The 18,060-nt window shown below is 45.6% G+C and overlaps 2 protein-coding genes across 3 annotated transcripts; one reads left to right on the top strand and one right to left on the bottom strand.

Moving 5' to 3' along the window:
- Window positions 1-2,739: 2,739 nt before the first annotated feature.
- LOC147240413 (transcriptional regulator ZNF706) lies at window positions 2,740-6,149 on the top strand. 2 transcript variants are annotated; one of them, XM_086192541.1, is made up of 4 exons: window positions 2,740-2,862; window positions 4,003-4,153; window positions 4,883-5,005; window positions 5,239-6,149. In XM_086192541.1, the coding sequence occupies exons 2-3, from the start codon at window positions 4,019-4,021 to the stop codon at window positions 4,976-4,978; spliced, it is 231 nt and encodes a 76-aa protein (XP_086048667.1). In that variant the 5' UTR covers window positions 2,740-2,862; window positions 4,003-4,018; the 3' UTR covers window positions 4,979-5,005; window positions 5,239-6,149. The 2 variants fall into 2 exon arrangements, with proteins under 2 accessions (XP_086048667.1, XP_086048668.1); XM_086192542.1 differs by having other exon boundaries at window positions 5,192-6,149.
- Window positions 5,499-17,403, bottom strand: bmp8a (bone morphogenetic protein 8a). The gene is made up of 7 exons (XM_086192540.1): window positions 16,363-17,403; window positions 11,757-11,949; window positions 9,041-9,189; window positions 8,749-8,928; window positions 8,350-8,429; window positions 7,510-7,620; window positions 5,499-7,336 (listed from the first exon to the last, which is right to left on the bottom strand). The coding sequence occupies exons 1-7, from the start codon at window positions 16,898-16,900 to the stop codon at window positions 7,187-7,189; spliced, it is 1,401 nt and encodes a 466-aa protein (XP_086048666.1). The 5' UTR covers window positions 16,901-17,403; the 3' UTR covers window positions 5,499-7,186.
- Window positions 17,404-18,060: the final 657 nt, after the last annotated feature.

Raw genomic sequence — 18,060 nt, 5'->3', positions numbered from 1 at the left:
TACATGGCATCATAACAACATCCTCTGCCCTTAGACCCTCACATCGGCTGAGGAAAAACTTCATAGAAAACCTTTTTAACGGGGAAAAATCTGAGAAACCTCAGGGTGAGCAACAGAGGAGGATCCCTCACCCAGGACGGACAGACGTGCAGTAGATGTTGTTACAGACAAGAAAACAGTTTCCAATACAAAATGTGAAAAACATGGAAACGTTAATAACAGTTGAAGAAGGAAGCCTCTGGAAGGGGAGGCAGGGAGAGCAAGCCAGCTTGATGGGGGACTGGATGGTAGACTGGTTCATGGGAGGGGAGCGCAGGCCGGTGTAACAGCAGGGGATTAAAAAAGGGGGGTTGGGGGGTGATGCAGGCGGCGGTTGGAGCAGAGAGATGGAGCTCTGGTGGATCTGTGGAAACACAGGGAGACTGCGAGATACCAAGGCCAAACTACAAAGTGCAACAAGTAATGGTAATGACAGTTCCAAAATGTGCAGGGAGGAGAGGAGGAGAAAGGAGAGGAGGGGAGGGGAGAGGAGAGGGCTCCATGTAACCTGATGTGTCCCCCAGCAGTCTAAGCCTGTCGCAGCATAGCTATCAATGGTTCAGAGCTACCTGAACCAGTCCTAACTGAAAGCTCTGTCATAAAGGAAAGCCTTAAGCCCGGACTTAAAAGTAGTCAGAGTGTCTGCCTCTCTGACCCATGGAGAGAGCTGGTTCCATAGTAGAGGAGCCTGGTAACTGAAGGCTCTACCTCCCAGTCTGTTTTTAGAGATACTGGGAATCACTAAAAGAACTGTATTCTGGGAGTGAAGTGCTCAGGTTGGACAGTAGGGACTAATGAGTTATTTCAAATAGGATGGGGCTTTATCATTGAGAGCCTTATAAGTTAGCAGAAGGACTTTGAAGTCGATTCTAGATCCTACATATACATATATACACAAACATACACACATGTACATACCCATATACTCATACGTACATGCATACATATTTATATTTTCACATGTATATTTACATACATACATATATACATATACATCCATATACTCATACATATACTGTATACATACTTCCATACATATATACATATACATCCATATACTCATACATAATTACATGTGCATACATATACACAAATATATAAGCATATATACAAATACATACATATATACACAAACATACACATAAATGCATATATACACAATCATTCACACATGCATACAAATGTGTGCATACATACATATATATACATATATATGCTCATATATACATACATATGCATACACACATATTTACTCAAAAATACACATACATATAGGTACATATGCATGAATACATATAAACATTTACATACATACATATATACACAAACATGTGCACATGTACATACATATATACTAATACATACATATACATACATGTATACCCATACATACATATACTCGTGCATACACATATATATATATACATATGCATACATACATATGTACACTTATATGTATACACATACATGTACATAACCATATATTCATATATATATATATATATATGTATATACATACATATTCATACATACATACTCATACATACCTAAATGCATGTATACACATACATACGCATTCATACAAATTTATACAAATAGATACATACATATAAATGCACAAACATGCATCTATACACAAACCTTCACACATACATACGTACATACATACATATATACATACCCAAACATACATATATATACACATACTAAATATACATACATATACTCATACATACATAGCTATATACACATACATGCATACATACATACAAGCATACATACATACATATATGAACAAACATACACACCCGTATACCGTATACTCATACATACATATATACACATACATATATAAATACATATACTCATGCATATATACACATACATATATAAATACATATACTCATACATACATATTTTCTACTACATATGGATACATTCAAATATATACAAATACATAAACGTATATGCATATACATACATACTGTATATAAACAAACATACACATACATACATACATACATGTACATTCATAAGCATGTATACAAATACATACATACATGTATACACAAGCATACACATGCATGCATATATACACAAACGTCCACACATACATACATACATACATATTTGTATACATACAAACATATATACTTATACATACATACATATGTTTGCATACATGTACATATAAACATATACATACTATCAATCCATGAGCACAATTAACATAACATGAATAAAACATCATTACTTTTTTGTTTATACAGAATTTGCAACAGTTTGGCTCCAACTATTTTTAGTCCAAGCCGCTCTTAAAATAATGTGCCAAACTCTGGGAGTTTTTTTACTCATTTGCTTTTTGCCCTAGATCCAGAAATAAGGCAGATACCATCCTCTTCTATTCTGAAAATGCATTAGGGAGCTGAGAGTAATTTATTTTGAAAAATGCAACATATACAGGCGTATGACCGCTGTAAAATCCACGGAAATTGACTGAAGTGGCGCTCAAAATTAATCAAATTCAATTTCATATCGGGAAACAAAACGCAGTTCTTTGTGAATTTGATGCAAGAAATTCAACAAAGGATAGCATGTTTACAAAGCAGCACAATTAAAATTGTTTTTCCAGGTTTTTCCCTTCCAAACTATCATCGGCTCGCTGCAACTCCCGCTGCTGTAGGTGAGCCTCCAGGCCACGTAGGGGCGCTCCTAACGTCACTGTCGGACTTTACGTCTTTTCTTCTGGTGTCCCTCTGTGGGATTTCCTCTGGCACTCAAAAAAAGACCGACAAAAGAGCGAGAGAGTGCTTAATCTCGGAGGTAACTGCGGCTGAATACACAAAGATATAGTATTACTTTGTCAAATACAACACTCTTTGTTGGCGTACGACGGCGTTTACTACTTGATGAAGCTCTTTATTACTGCCGCGACTCTGTATTTCTGGTTTACTTCCCGCCGTCGCTTGCCTAGCTAGCTCAGCGAGCTAATGTCGTTAGCAAGGCGGCGCCGGTTGATGGAGGGCCTTTTGGGACTGTGTTAAGTTTTTAATTGATTTCTCGTTTGAAACAAGTTCTATTTTGTTGTGTAGAATTTGGCAACGGGTTGGTTTTATTCAACGTCACGGTTTTATAAATGTACCTTTTACTATTTACTCACGTCGCTGAAGCTAACGTGATTAAACAGTACACCAACATTGCTTTATATTCTGGCCATTCAACACATATTATCATTCTGGTGTCTGCAATTTGTTGTATTATTCATGGGGATTGTTCTATGTTGTCGGTTGTTTGTTTTTGTTTTGGATTACCATGAAAACAACACACTTAAGCAACCTGAGAGCTGAAACTGTCAATCATGAAACTTTCTGTATTTATTGTGATAGTTTTCTGAATATTTGGCATTTAGACTGTTGGTGCATCAAATGAACAACCTGAAGAGTTCCCCCTGGATCTTTAGGCTTTTGTGAATTCTGAACCTTTAACCCTTTAATTGATCAAATTGATAAGCGCCTACTCTATCTTCAGCCTCTGAAATAATACTATGTGGGGGGGGGGGGCAACAGAGCTTCCTTTCATCATATTATTCAAGATATCATGTGATATTGTCCTTATCGCCTCTACCTGGTGTTACTGTAGTGTGATACAATGAACTGAACCTAATATCCAAGAGATTAACTTTCTGCTGAAGCCAGAAATTTAGGCTCCCGGCTGAAAAGGGTGACGCTCGTCTTCATATGTTTGCGGAGAATTTCTCTCTTTAAAAGCAATACCAGCTTTCTTATAGGAAGGTTTTCTAAAACCAACTATTGCTTGAAACTTGCCAAACTCATCATACCTCCTTATCACCTCTTTAAATTCTACACGTGATTTTTCATCCGATGAAAAAAGAATATTGTCTCTTTGCATGATGGGGTTACAGCTGTGCTCTTGTGCGATAATCTGTTTTTAAACATCTTACAGGTCGAAGCTGAGGGCCATGGCTCGTGGGCAGCAGAAGATTCAGTCTCAGCAAAAGAACGCCAAGAAGGCAGCAGAGAAGAAGAAATCTCAGGGCGCCGACCAGAAGACCGCAGCTAAGGCTGCTCTGGTCCACACCTGCCCCGTCTGCCGGGTAAGACCAACCCAGCACGGCAGCAACAGGGTCTTTGTTGGAGAGTCCACTGTGTCTCAAACGTCCTCATACACAAGGTGTTTATGCAACTGAAAATAAGAGAGTAAGACGAGTTAAGCAACTACACGTTAGTTTTTAGCGTAACTGAATCAAACATCATGTTAGTAGATGAGAGCAGGATGGTCAAATTGTGTGAGGTTACCAGAAAATACACATGACCCTTTCTTCAAAAACACAAGTATTTAAAGAGTTTGCCAGCATAACTTTCTTTTACTGGCTGACTCCTACGAGGTGGGAACACGGGTGAGTTCACTTGGAAGTGAACGAATGACTGACAGTACAATTTGGATGGAATATAATAATCATGTTGAGACTGAGCAGAACATTAGGATTAAACTTTTCTTTTTATAGCCACTTGATTAATTACATCACTGAATAAAAAGGGAATAATTGTGTTTGTCTTATTCCATTATTTGTAAACAATATGACATCGCCATAGCAACATGTGTTTTGTTTTGCCAGCCTGACACTCTGTCAGACTGTCTTTCTGGTGTTGCCCAGCAGGTGGCGTTTGTCTGCACAAGTCAGTGTGAAAGCAGGGATGTGGGGATGCATCCTGAATGTTCAGTGTTCGCAGTCTGGCAGTTAATCAGACGTTATGTTAGTGACTCTTTACAAGTTCTTAACATGGCTGAAGAACAACTTCACTTTTCCCTCTTCTTTTTCCAGACACAGATGCCTGACCCAAAGACCTTTAAGCAGCACTTTGAGAGCAAACACCCCAAGTCCCCCATGCCTCCTGAGCTGGCGGATGTTCAGGCGTAAAGGATCGCTGATTGGACCTCAACTTGTGTAAGGAAGACCAACTTTAGTGCTCCTTCTAAACTGCACTTGAATTGTTTTCTGAACTCTAGATTTGGTGTTAAAAAAAACAACAACAACTGATTACAAACCAGAAAAAAATACATTTTAATTTTCACAAAGCTTATTGATAATTATTCCACTCTCAATAAAAACAATCTTGTGATGCTTTTTCAGAACTCAGTTGTAGCTGGAATACTAAATCCCGCCAATGTTGCTTGCAGATACACAATGACCTCGGAGTAAACATTGAATCGCAGCGCCTGAACGATGTCGAAGACGAACACTGGGACCCGTCAGTATTCATGGGCTGGGATGGAGGGAGGGAGGGGATGGATGTGTGTATATGCTGTGTACGTATGTGTGTGTTTGTGGAAAAGATAACGGTGGGGCAGAAGTACACCAGCACCCCATTTTTATATTTATTGTATACAAATGATTTGCTATTCCAGATGGGGGGGGGGGGGGGGTCCATGGAACCAACAAGATCGCCAGCTTACACTGAATAAAAGAATATGATGAGAAGTCTGACACAGCTACTTGATGAAGCAAAACGATTAGCGTGCGCTGCTCGCTGCCACCGATGCCACTCACCTCCAGTGACCGTGGCACTGCTGTGGGGTGAAACCTGTGTGACTCCAGCCACTCCCGTCTGTGGATTAGAGGCTACATGTTGATGCAGCCGCCCTCTCCTGAGTGCCATCACACACAAAAAAGGAAAAATAATTGAATTCCCGTTGTGTAACGGCAGACCTCCTCTTCTGCGCTGCTGCTCCGTAGGTGCGGCAAGGCCTCACGACAGTACCTCAAGTTAGAACACACAGCGACGTTCCTCTTCCTGATTTAGAACGTGTCCAGCTTTCTAGAATAATCAAGGCAATAACATCATTTATGGTTTGTTTGAGACCTCCCAACACCCAGCAGCTCTTTGCTCACTGACCCTTCCAGCGGTAGTTTGATGTTCTTCTGTACGCGGCCCCCGGAGGACCGAGAGTCAAAGAATTGGGATCAGTAACTGCCAAAAAGATTATGTTCTTCATAAACTCACTAACAGGCAACCACTTCACTAATTTCCTTTCACTGTACTTTTTTTTTTTTACCCTTTTCAATAAATTGAATAATGTATTTAATGTGATCGGTCTTCTCCGCTGACTTTGTCTGCATGATGATGAAATATGAGACGTCCACGTGGGCACATGGCACAGTTGGGGATGCACGATGACGTCGGCGTCAGCAGATTCGTCACATTTTCGAACTTAATCTGTCGGCCCGATGGCGCGTGTTTATACGGGCCCAGCAAACCGAGACGAGTTCTTAAGTTTAACACTTGGTTGTTCTCGGTGGAGCAGCACAAAGCTGCTTGTTTTTCAAAATGTTTTGGGAATTAAGACGTTAACTTTCAAATTCAGGTATTAGTTGATGCAGCCTGCAGAGTCTGAAGTTTTACACAGTAACGTAGTACTTTGATGAGTACGTCTGCTCAAAGGTGAGCCGCTTAGCTTAACTTGCTCCTCTCGCCCTCGTGTGCGCCGTCAGAAAAGTCGAAGAGTAAATAAATGTAAATATTGTTTAAATTAGCGGAATGTGATTTATTTAGGAACAGAAAGACAACAACAGACTAAAACTTGTGAAAACATACAGCAGGCATCACAAACGGCAGCGTCTGCCATTCAACATCATTTGCCATTTTTCCACATTTAAACCTGAAGTGGGGACTTATTTCTCATGGTTTGTCTACTGCAGGTTAATGTGACCTCATGGGAAGTTGATAAATAAGTGCTATACTTGAAGGAAAGTGTGTGTGTGTGTGTGGGGGGGGGGGGGGGTCAAGTTATTAACTTGTGGCATCCCATCTCTGGTCAAAGGTATATTCATTTAAATTCTATATTTTATACATTTGAATCTTTAACGTTGTGAACATCCACAAACCTGCGATCCAGAAAAATGCTGTCATTACTCGAACGGAGACTCTCTTGTTAGAAGTGCTGCTACGGAATCTGTCGACTTTGAACTCTTAGAATTTGGAACATTGAATAAAAACCTAAGTTGCTGCGTCTTTGGGACATTCAAATGTGGGAGCCCTCAGTCGCGTCTCGGGGCGTTCGCCCTGAGCTCCAGAGAAGAGTCACGCTCGGTTTCCACTGTCGTCAGCGACCCAGGAACCTCCGACTCTCATAGACACCCGCACGTCTTCACCACCATGTTGCGATGCTTTTTAAGGATGACGTTGTTGTTGTCGTCGTAGAAGAGGACAGAGATGGGGCTGAGCTTGGTGGGGGCGCAGCACGCCTTGGGAACCTCATCCGGTTTCAGGAGGTGGACCTGTGACATCACGGCGGGGACACGTGGTTACCCCCCTTGCGTTATTATCATGAGGTCAACAGCTCAAGCAGGCAGCAGATGTGAGAGGTTAGAAATCAAATGTGAAAACAGAAGCAAGCACAACTGTTGACTGTGCAACAGACACACAAAAAGAGCCAACGCTGTCGTCTCACCACTTGCTGGATGAGGGCGTGGTTGGTGGCGTTCATGCAGGCACCCAGAGGGTAGGAACACTCGCCATCACAGTAGTAAGCCGAGTATCCCGTAGGGGCCAAAACCCAGTCCTGAGTGTAGAGAACAGCCAGAAATCAATGGCTTATCCAGGTTTTACGTCATTTCTAGATTAATATCTCATGTCAGGGTGTAAAAATCTGATCAGCATCACAACTACAACCGCTGAGACGAAGCCGCGCTGTCACCCAGACGTCCCCTCAACCGGTGAGTGCTTTCACGACCAAGGAGTTATTGAATCAGGCTGGAAAACGTCTACATCGGCGTCCTACTGTCAGAACTGGGCTTGTACAGTAAAAACAAGCCAGCCAGTTCAGGCAGTTACACCACCTGGTGCACTAAGATATTCGTATACAGTATAATCAGCAGTACAAGCGTGTACAGCCTGTAGTACCAGTCTAGTACTAATAACCAGTACCGATTTGGAGTCCCTAGGTCACATGATCTGGAAGCTACTGAATACAAAGAAAAGACACCAAATGTTGCAGTTCATGACACAATGAAATATTCATAAAAAAATAAATGAAAGGGTCACAAAAATTAAAACTAGATGTGAGCTGTAGTTTGAATGTAGAGCAAATATCCAGTACTGATCTGGAGTCCCTAGGTCACATGACCGGGAAGCAGTTTTAAAACCAGCTGAATTTTGCAGTGTGTCAACAGCAGTGGAATCTGCTCTTAAGTATGAATATTAATGACCAAGAAACAGGTGTTTTTTGGTTGTTTTTTTTTTTACAGTATATTTCCAGTCTTAAGTAGAAAAAGTAGCCAAACGTTCCGACCTTCCATCCCAGGTCACTGAAGCTGACGTAGAGTTCGTGTTTTTTACAGGGCTGACCTCCGCTGTTGGCCGGACTCCGATCTGAACGGAGAGGAGAACACTGGTTGAGACCTCGGTGGATAAATGACTGTGATGGACTCTGGGGGTTCGCTGTCTCTCGTGCGCGTTGGAACGATATTAAAAGCTAATGACGCTGATATGTAAGGAGGCTAACTTCAACTGGGGCGCTTCCAAATGGATATTTCTCATCATCTACCACATGTAAGTAAGTCCTTAATAGATTGTAAAAGATGAACAGGAGCATCCTAATCTGCTCTAATCTTGGAGCCCAGACCCCCCCCTGAAGTGATTTAATTATTAGGCATCAATCCCACAAAGGTGTGGGCGCCTGGAACTTAACTATGGATGCTGGGGACTGGGAGGTCGTATTTGGGTTTCTTCTTGCGGGGGTGCTGCTTGACAGCGCGAGGTGGCCGACACGGGATCTGGCTCTCCCTGAAGAAGGTCACCATGAAGGGCTGTTTGGATCGAGGACCCCTGCGACCCACCAACCCGATCCAGCCGGCAGACAGGGAGCGGTCTGGGAGAGAATCAAACCAAACATACGGAGTTGAGAGGGTTTTGTCTCAGTCAACAGTGCAGGACTGACGGGTAAAGAAGGACTCTGGTAGCCCGGCGCTGCACCCACCCACCTTCCTCAGTCTCCACGTAGAGGCGGATGCCCAGGTTACTGCGGGGATGGAGGAGCCAGTGGTTGGAGGCAGAGGTGACGTCGAAGGCCAGCCAGCCCTCCTGCCCTGCAGGAACAGACTGCATGTCCAGCAGCACCAGTTCTGGCTCTCTGAGGGAACGCGCGCGCACGCACGCACGCACACACACACACACACACACACACACACACACACACACACACAATCCAGGATTGTTATGTGTGTGTTCTCAAAGTTCTTTTACAGGGAGCCCAGACATCAAGGACATGCAACAGTTTGAAGGGTGTGTGTGTGTGTGTGTGTGTTCTCTAGTCTGTGGTTGAATAATACACACCAGTTTGAAAGAAATAAAGAACGGTATGAACATGAACGTGCAAATCAATAAAATGGCAAAACTGACTCCTGCGAGTTCTTTGTGAAGACTGACGCTAGTCTTTCTGTTTAAGTTGCTGTTTGAAACACTGAGGAGGCGCCAGCGCTGGGCTGCGTTGTCTTGTAATACCACTTGGTACCTCTAGAGGCAATGGTGAGTCGCTGTGGCGTGAACGAACAGCTTCTCCTGGATGTCTCGATGGAACTAATCTCAGCCTGTGCGCATTAAAGGATTTTATGCTTAACTTTTTACATGAAGATTTCTATGCACTTTTTGTAAAAATCCCTGAATTTGTCAGGATGTCTCGATGGTAATCACTAAAAACTGTGATGTGTAAAAAAAAGGAAGCATCAAAATCCATAGAGAGACAAACAACAACCATTCCCACCTACAGTCAACTTAGAGTATCAAGCACCAATGCATGTCGGGAGGAAGCCGGAGTACCAGAGAGAACCCACGCAGGCACGGGCAGAACATTCAGTCTCCACACAGAAAGATCCTGTGCCCGAGCCGGGACTCGAACCCGGAACCTTCTTGCTGTGAGGCCACAGTGCTGACCACTGCACCACCGTGCAGCTGGCTGAGACCAGGGAGCCTGAAGCAGGCATCAGGTTCTTGTTGGGGCAGCATTTTGTGAGCAGAAAGAAAAAAGTTCTTTTGTAGAACGGGCGACAGGTAAGAGGGAGGAGGATAAAAGGCAACGCGAGTGATTCTTGGGGACTCATTTGCTCGCTGGAGGCGTTGTAACGAATCTTAAGGTTTGGCGATGGACGCGCAAGTAGCAGCCTTTCTTTTGGGCAGGTAAGAAACCCACTTGCTGACTTTGCTAGCGAGCTAGAGAGGCTACGTTTGCAGTAATGTATCGTCAGTGGAGGTCGTGAGCTACAATAAAACACGATGTAGCGGTCGCTGATCTATTCAGCAGCATCCATCCATTGTCTTCTACTTATTCCTGTTTAGGGTCGCGAGGGGGGTGGAGCCTATCCCATCGTTTATGGGCGAGAGGCGGGGTTCACCCAGGACAGGTCGCCAGTCCATCACAGGGCCAACACATAGAGACAGACAACCATTCACACTCAGTTTAGAGTATCAATCATCCTCGTCCCCTCTTGATGTCTTTGGACGGTGGGAGGAAGCTGGAGTACCAGAGAGAACCCACGCAGGAACAGGGAGAACATGGAGACTCACCCAGAAAGACCCTGTGCCCGAGCCGGGACTCGAACCCGGAACCTTCTTGCTGTGAGGCCACAGTGCTGACCACCGTGCCGCCTCTATTCAGTGACAGTTTACCGATATATCATATTTCATAGCGCTCCTGGAGAACGCCTCAACAGTTATTTACCGTCACGTTGCTCGTGACCCAGGGAGACTGGAGTTACGTAGCTTGGTATATTCGGTACCAATGGTTTGCTAGAAGAAGGAACGGGATCATTTAGCTGTAGCAATGCCATGGCTTCCTATTCTGGTTCACTAGAGGGTTTTAGGGGGAGGGTTCATGATCAGAGTAGGACTCCAAAAAAACGACAGATTTATGCCATATTGTTTGTTTATCGTGTTTCTTTTGTAAAATAAAAAAAAAAAGAAAAGAAAAGAATACGTGAATATAACAAGAAAAAAGCCCCAAACAGGCAGTGCTTACCCTTCCTTTAAGGAGCTGAGCCCCTCGGGGATCAGCTCACGCCAGTTTAGCTTAGCACAATGAATGGTAGTGGATGGGGAGGTGAGCATGAGAGTCAAAGGATACTACACTTTAGTAGTGATTGAACGAGGGTTTGCTGAGGGGAGGAAAGCCAATATGTGTTTTTCCCAAAAGGTTGGTGTGTGTTTTGAAACTGAAAGTGGAGGGGAACCAGTCTGCTGGTCCAGAGGTAACAGGATCCACCTACCAGCTCACCAGGAAACTCGCTGTATCTCATTTATTTAATCTTCGCAAAGACTGGAGGGTGAAACTGGTGGGGTTTTGTGTGCCAGACTTTGTCTTGGCCGGGAGCAGTGACTCAAATTAGACTACTGGGCTTTAGACCGGGCTTTCATAGGTTTGTTAATTTTGGAGGAACCAGAGTTAAGTTGGGTGTGTGTTTGAATGTGTGTCCACTCATTATGCTAAGCTAAGGTAACCATATCTGGGCTCCAGCACAACTGAGCTAATCGCTACCATCAACAGCAAGAATTTGAGCTTCGTTAGTTTTTTATTTTCCCAACAGGCAGAAGGTCCAGTTGAAGGGCAGAACTTTGCCACATGTGAGCTTCTCATAGCACAAAAGCGAGAGTCAAACACCTCAAAGTGTTCATTTAGCACCAAGTGTTTCAAAGTGTGAACAGAACCTGTGCCTGTTGTCTCGCTGGATCTCGTAGACGGAGATGTGCAGGGTGCGGTTGGCCCTCTGGCCCATCGTCAGGGTCTTATAGATGCGGAACTCTGCAGCCGTCACCGTCTCGCCCTGGGGGAGGGGAGTCAGGTCGAAACGAAACTCCTTCCAGTAGGGACGAGGCTGCAGGAGGTCGCGCTCCTGTTCCACTGCAACAAGTAGAAGCGTGAGAATTGAGATTTGATGACACTTCAGGGGAAGAAGAAGGAAAAAAAAAAAAGGCTTCAAAGTATCAACCAGCGCCGTTCGAATCTCTCGAATCAACAATTTTTGCTCAACCGAGTTCTCAAGGTGTTTCTGACCAAATCTGAGACGGATCTGGTCGACCTGGCACACGAGGAACCTCAAGTGTCAAATACACGTCATTTCCTGTTGCCACCAGGCGTCGCCATGACAGCACAAGAACCCTCCACCACTGAGATCATGTTTTTGAGCGTTTTTTTTGTTTGTTTCAGTCATATAAATTAATATATTCCCCTGATATATTATTCAAATGTTATCTGGAGCAAACCGCTGCTTTGTCCCTCAGCTCGACCTCACACAGTTAAACTGCAGCATCGCAGTCAAAGAGGCTCTCTGATTGAAATGTGCCAAACGTGACGTGAGAGCGGAGCCGGTGGGGAGCAGCTTTAGTTTAAAGCAGATGTAACATGAGGAAATGTGTTGATCCAGCGGTGGAGATGGAGCCAGAAGAGAGGCAGAGGTGGGAAGGCGTGGAGGAGATGAGACCCCGGAGAGACCAGACAGTCGGAGCGGCTTGATGGGAGGAAGAAGAGCTCGGTTCTTCTCCTTAAACCTGCAAGAACTTTGGTCACATTGTGTGTGTGTGTGTGGGGGGGGGGGGGGGGAGCAGAAAGAAAGCAGCAGCAACAGAGCAGCAGGATCAGAGGCAGCTGAGTGGAGGGCCATCGCTCTCTGATCGGAGGCGGAACATCGTCGAGTAACGCCACCTGCGTATAGACGTTCCATATCATGTGGGAACCTTAAACGATCGGAACAGACACACAGTGTTCTATGTCCCAGCTCTGGACAGGAAGTGACATGCTTAGCAACAGCGACTCTGATGATAAACACAAAGCTTCCAAGCTGACAGAAACCAGGCGCCCGCGTCTGCGTGCACCCGCCCGCAACTCCGAACGTTGCGTATCCTGACTGTTGAACACTGGAGAGTCACTAATTCTTTCTGTTTGTCAATCAGACTCTTTTGGTTTATGCCTCTGCACCAGCGGCAGTCGCAGGCTGGGCGGGGCTCTGTTTGTGTCCATTCGTCCGTCCCATTCTAGTTAACGCGATACCTCCAGAACGCCGCCGGGGAATTTCTCCAAATTTGGCTCAAACATCCACTTGACCGAGAATATTTTGGTGGTCAGGAGCTCATTGCAGAGGCAAACCACTGCTGTCTGTCTTCCTCTTGTCCTCCTCTGTGTCGTCCACTCATCCTGTCTTTGCACCACACAGGTTGAGACGAGTTTGCTTTCGTCTCCGACGCTCCGACGTAGATCAACGTGCTTTGCTTCCTTTATGTAACCTGGTAAAACTGAGATGAGCTGAGATTAAAATCAATCAAGAGGGACCTGACCAACAAAGTTAACATGCAACCCCGGACCATCACACTGGGGACAGGGACAGATCAGTTCCACACTAAAGATCCTGACCTGATCCAAGTTTCACCAAAGCAACTCGACCTCTGACATTCAGGTGATAATAACTTGGCGTAGTCATGAAATCAGTTGTGATGAGTCGGAGTAAAGTTCACTTTGAGAAATCGTGGCAACAAAGTGACCCTCAGTGTCAGCGACCAGATGAGAGAAGCTTTGATCCAAAAGTCCTGAATGACGGCGAGAGGCTGAGAGCTCGAATAGAAACAGCAGGGAAAATGTGCTGCATCTTAAAACAGCAGGCCACCGATGGACAATAATCAAGCAGAAATATTCAGAAAATGAATATAAATCAGTTTTACAAGGGAAATGACACGCACACACACACGCACACACACACGTGCGCGTGAGCACAAACACTCCTACAATAAATCCAAACATGCGACTGAAACACCAGTGCAGAGTGTATGTTTGTGTGTCCTTGTGGGACCCAGCAGGGAGGTGAACCAGCACACTGGTGGCTGTAGTCTGACACACACACACACACACACACACACACACACACACACACACACACTGAATGTATGGTAAATAGAGATGCAAAGGACGGGACTCTCCTGATGGGTTGGGCACACTTATATATCAGTGCACGCACGCACGCACACGGGCACACATATATACATACACACACACACACACACACACACACACACACACACACACACACACACACACACTGCAGTAATTAGAGACACTTAGTGCCCTGAACCACAGCAGCTGCTCCACACACACACCACTAATTGCAGCCCTGCCTGGTATTTTTAGCGTCGCTCCCTCCGCAGCAGTATTTTCATCTCGCTCCGGACCGTTTGCTCTTTTTCTTTTCTTTTCTTTTTCTTTTTTTTTTCACCGTGTGTCAGTGGGGCCTTTAATTCTAACCAGCTGTGTCCTCCTATTCCACATGCGTAGGAACACACACCCACGTCCGTTTGATTCATGAAGGACACACTCTTATTAGATCACTCATAGAAGAAGAAACGGAGCAAAGCCGAGCCGCGCTAACATCAGACGGACGTGTTTGTCGAGGGGGACGCCGGCCTCTGGTTCTGACGTCTGGTTCCACGTCATCCCAGCGTGTGTGTGAGGTGGTTATTTTCCATCTGAGTAGGTTTGATGTGGCGCTTCACCTCTGAATCAGAGATCTGCCTGTTGAGGAGCCGCCGGCTCGCTATTAGAGGCTGGAGCAGCGTGTTTACTAAACACTGGAGGGTTCAGGGATGAAACGCCGGGTTTCTGCGGCGTTGACTGACAAATTTCAGGGTGAATTTTCTTCTCTAAAAACACACCAGAACCTTGAAAATGGAACCCAGTTATTATTGTGGGAGTTTATAAAAGGACTGGTGATCGGAGGAGGCCAGATCAACACCAGCAGCAGAGGAAGGAGCTCAGTTTGCTCACCCAGTAACCCACCCAGTCAGGCTACTGGGAACTCCTAATATTAAGTTATTTCCCTGAGTGGTAAATGAAATATCTAAAATTGCAAAAAAAAAAGAAGATCAATTTTGGAGTAGCAAAATAATTCAAATTATCAGGAATTCTTGTGTTCAATATTGCGCCCCCCGCCCCACCACCACCACCCCTCTGGATGTTCAGCTGGGCCAGACTGCTGTTATGAAGAAATTTTGATCGTTTTCAGTCATTATCGGGTTTTTTTCTCAGAAAAATCAGCTGAAAATCCAGTTTGCTTTCACAGGTGATCAAGAAAAGGCGGCGGATTGGCTCGTTTTATCCTCTTGATTTGGAATTAAACCGTCAAAAAGCCTGAATCCATGCAGGCTCTTGTTGACGGGACGGGGCGCTTTGACCTTCCTAGTATTTGAATGTGTTATTCATTTAAAGCTCATTAACTTCATCACTAGTCAATTAGTCAAGTGGGTGTTTTTGCTCCTTGCATGCATGAGGTGCTTCTCACAAAAATCCCTGGAAGCGGGGGGTTGAATCACGGACAGCCTGTCCCCACACCAGCGGCTCACAGACGGAAGCCCAGATCGGAGCGAGCTGAGTTTTTATCTCGTGTCCCAGGCTCCTCTTCATCCCTGCATGTTCTCAGAACCTTTTTTAGGACGCTCTGCCCAGTCTGGCTGCGGCAGCGGTGGACACTGGTTTGGAATGGAAACCTACCAATAAAGTTCAGCCATCTTGACATTGGGTTTAATCCTGCGTGTTTGTGGAAACAGCAGAGAAACGATGAGGGAAGCACCAACATGGCACTTGTCACTGTCAGTGGAACTTCATCTAGTCCATGTTCACTTTTTCCAGCCAGACGCTGTTCTGCCTTTATACGTTTATATTTGCTCCCAGAGGGAGAATTTTGGGAAACATTTAAGGAGATTTATGCAAAAACACGGACGCAACTCTCTTTTTCTTCATGTTAAACATGAAGTAACACAGAATTTAGCATAAAGGCCGACAGAATCCAGCTGGAACGGGTTCATCCGGCTCGTTGAAACCATCCACGGCTTCGTATACGAGGGGCTAATTTGAGAGAGTGTCTTTCTGTGAGGTTTGTCTGTTTCCTGCTCTACAGAGCACAAATCACCTGCTAGGATCCAAATGTAGAATGTACAAAAAAACAGATGCAAAATGCCCTGAAACCTGCAGTCATTCTCGTGGCCAGCAGGGGGCGACTACCACTTGTTATTATTGTTGTTATTATTATCGTCTCCGTCTCTCGCTTCAAAGTTTCTTCGAAGAAGCACAATGTTCATGTTGGACGTTTTGGTGGATTTAGAGGACAGTAGGAGAGTTTTCAGGGTCTACAACGGCGTAGTAAAGTTCAAATATGGCCACTGCTGCGGTAAACAGTCACGCTGCAGGTGGCGCTCTTCCTGTCTGTCTTCATTTTCTCACCCGAACCAGCGCCGCTTCCTGTGAGGACGTGTGGTTGTTGTGGCGTTTACTCACCCAGGTTTACAAAGCTCATCACTGTGTCGGCCTCGCTGACCACCGTCCCCAGCGGCGGGGTGTGAGTGCTGAGGGTCGGCAGGGCTGCGTGGTTGACCTGAGCCAACCTGTCGGACCCTCGGATCTTCACCACGCCGGCTCCGTTCCCGATGATTTCATTCCCTTCATCGTCTCCATCAGCAGACATGGCGTGGTACAGGTCCAGCATGAAGAGCGGCGCCGAGGAGGGAGGTCGCAGCGGCGGGTGGGGTCTTGGCCGACCAGGCAAACCCAAGATGGACAAGATCTCCTTCTGCATCTCCTTCTTCTCACGGCCGCTGAGGCGGCGAAAGCTGGAGTGGACCACTGCCTCAGCCTGCTGGCTCCACAGGGACAGGGAGAGCAGGAGCAGCAGGGGCAGGAGGAGCAGCGTCCCGGGGAGGAGGCGAGGCCGACGGCGGCCGGAGGAGGATCTGAAGAGGCTGCTGCTGCTGCTTGTGTGTTGCTGATGTGTCTTTAGGCAGAAGCAGGGCCGCGGCTGGGAGACGGTGGACGCCATCGCTGTGGTTTGTCCTCCAGAGTTTGTGCAGAAGCGAGCTTGCCCTGGGCGAGATGTGTTTACTGGTGTTTATCTCTTCCCTCCCCCCTCGCTCTTCCTCTTCAACCTCGTCTAATCTAGAAGATCCTCTGATCCGCTCCACCTTTCAATCATGCAGCGGAGGCAAGGAGAGTGAGGGCATAATTACAGGAGGACGACCGCGCTTTGAAGCTCCAAGGATAGAAAGCAATTTCAGAGATGAGCAGGTGCCGCGATGGTCGGAAGGAAACGGGATGGAGGAGTCATCAGGGTTGAGCCAGCCGTCCTCGACCTCGTGAGAAGAAACACCTCCTGAGATGCTGGAGGCTTTTATCCATCCGTGAGAATTTACTCATCCATTAAAATCTTCTTAATCCCGTTTGTAAACTCCAGGGAGAAGTTTCTAGGTAAACCTTGGAGAGGTCAGAGGTTTCACACTCAGTCTGAAGTGTGAGAGCTGCTGAGTGTATCCGGTGTATGAAGTCTGAAGCGTGCAACAGTTGCCCAGAACTAGAAGGGAGTTTCCCTCCCTCCCTCCCTCCCTTCATCCCAGCCTCCGCCTCTCTTTCATCCCTCCCTCAGGAAGACCTCATCTCTCCTCCTCACCTCCACCCATCTATCTTTTCATCCTCTCATGACTGCTTCCTTTCATAAACGCTCAATGCTGAGTCTCAGGCGGTTTGGCGGGAAGGCCATCAAGTGGCCCAATGCCCTGTTTACTCACAACACGCATGATTGCAAACCTCACAAAACTGAACTTTACACGTGTACAGGAGCCAAAAACTGTCAAACGGCAGTAAAAACCCTACCAGACAAGGTGAAGTAACGGTAACTGAGTAGATACACACATGAAAAATGTTACATCATTCGGGGGGTGATGTTCAGTTGGAGGGTAAACTTTTAAACGTCGCTTTCAGATTTCCTCCTCAAACGTCCAGTTTAGTTGATGTTTATATGATCAGGAGATAAACGTTCCCAGGAGCTGGGATGTGTGTGACTGTGTGTGTAGCTATCATTGTGAGGACCACCCTTTGAGACTGTCCTAGCGAGGACAGCGGCTTCAGTCCTTCCAGAAGTGTTGTTTTTTTCTACATTTAGCTGTCATGCTAAGAGAAAGTTACTGAGCTCGACTTTCGAGTAGG

The sequence above is a fragment of the Aulostomus chinensis genome, chromosome 22, assembly GCF_037954235.1.
Source record: "Aulostomus chinensis isolate RoL2024-O1b breed Wild chromosome 22, RoL_Achi_v1.0, whole genome shotgun sequence".
Taxonomy (NCBI): domain Eukaryota; kingdom Metazoa; phylum Chordata; class Actinopteri; order Syngnathiformes; family Aulostomidae; genus Aulostomus; species Aulostomus chinensis.
Note: the sequence above shows the minus strand (reverse complement) of the source record. Positions and strands in the feature narration are given on the sequence as shown.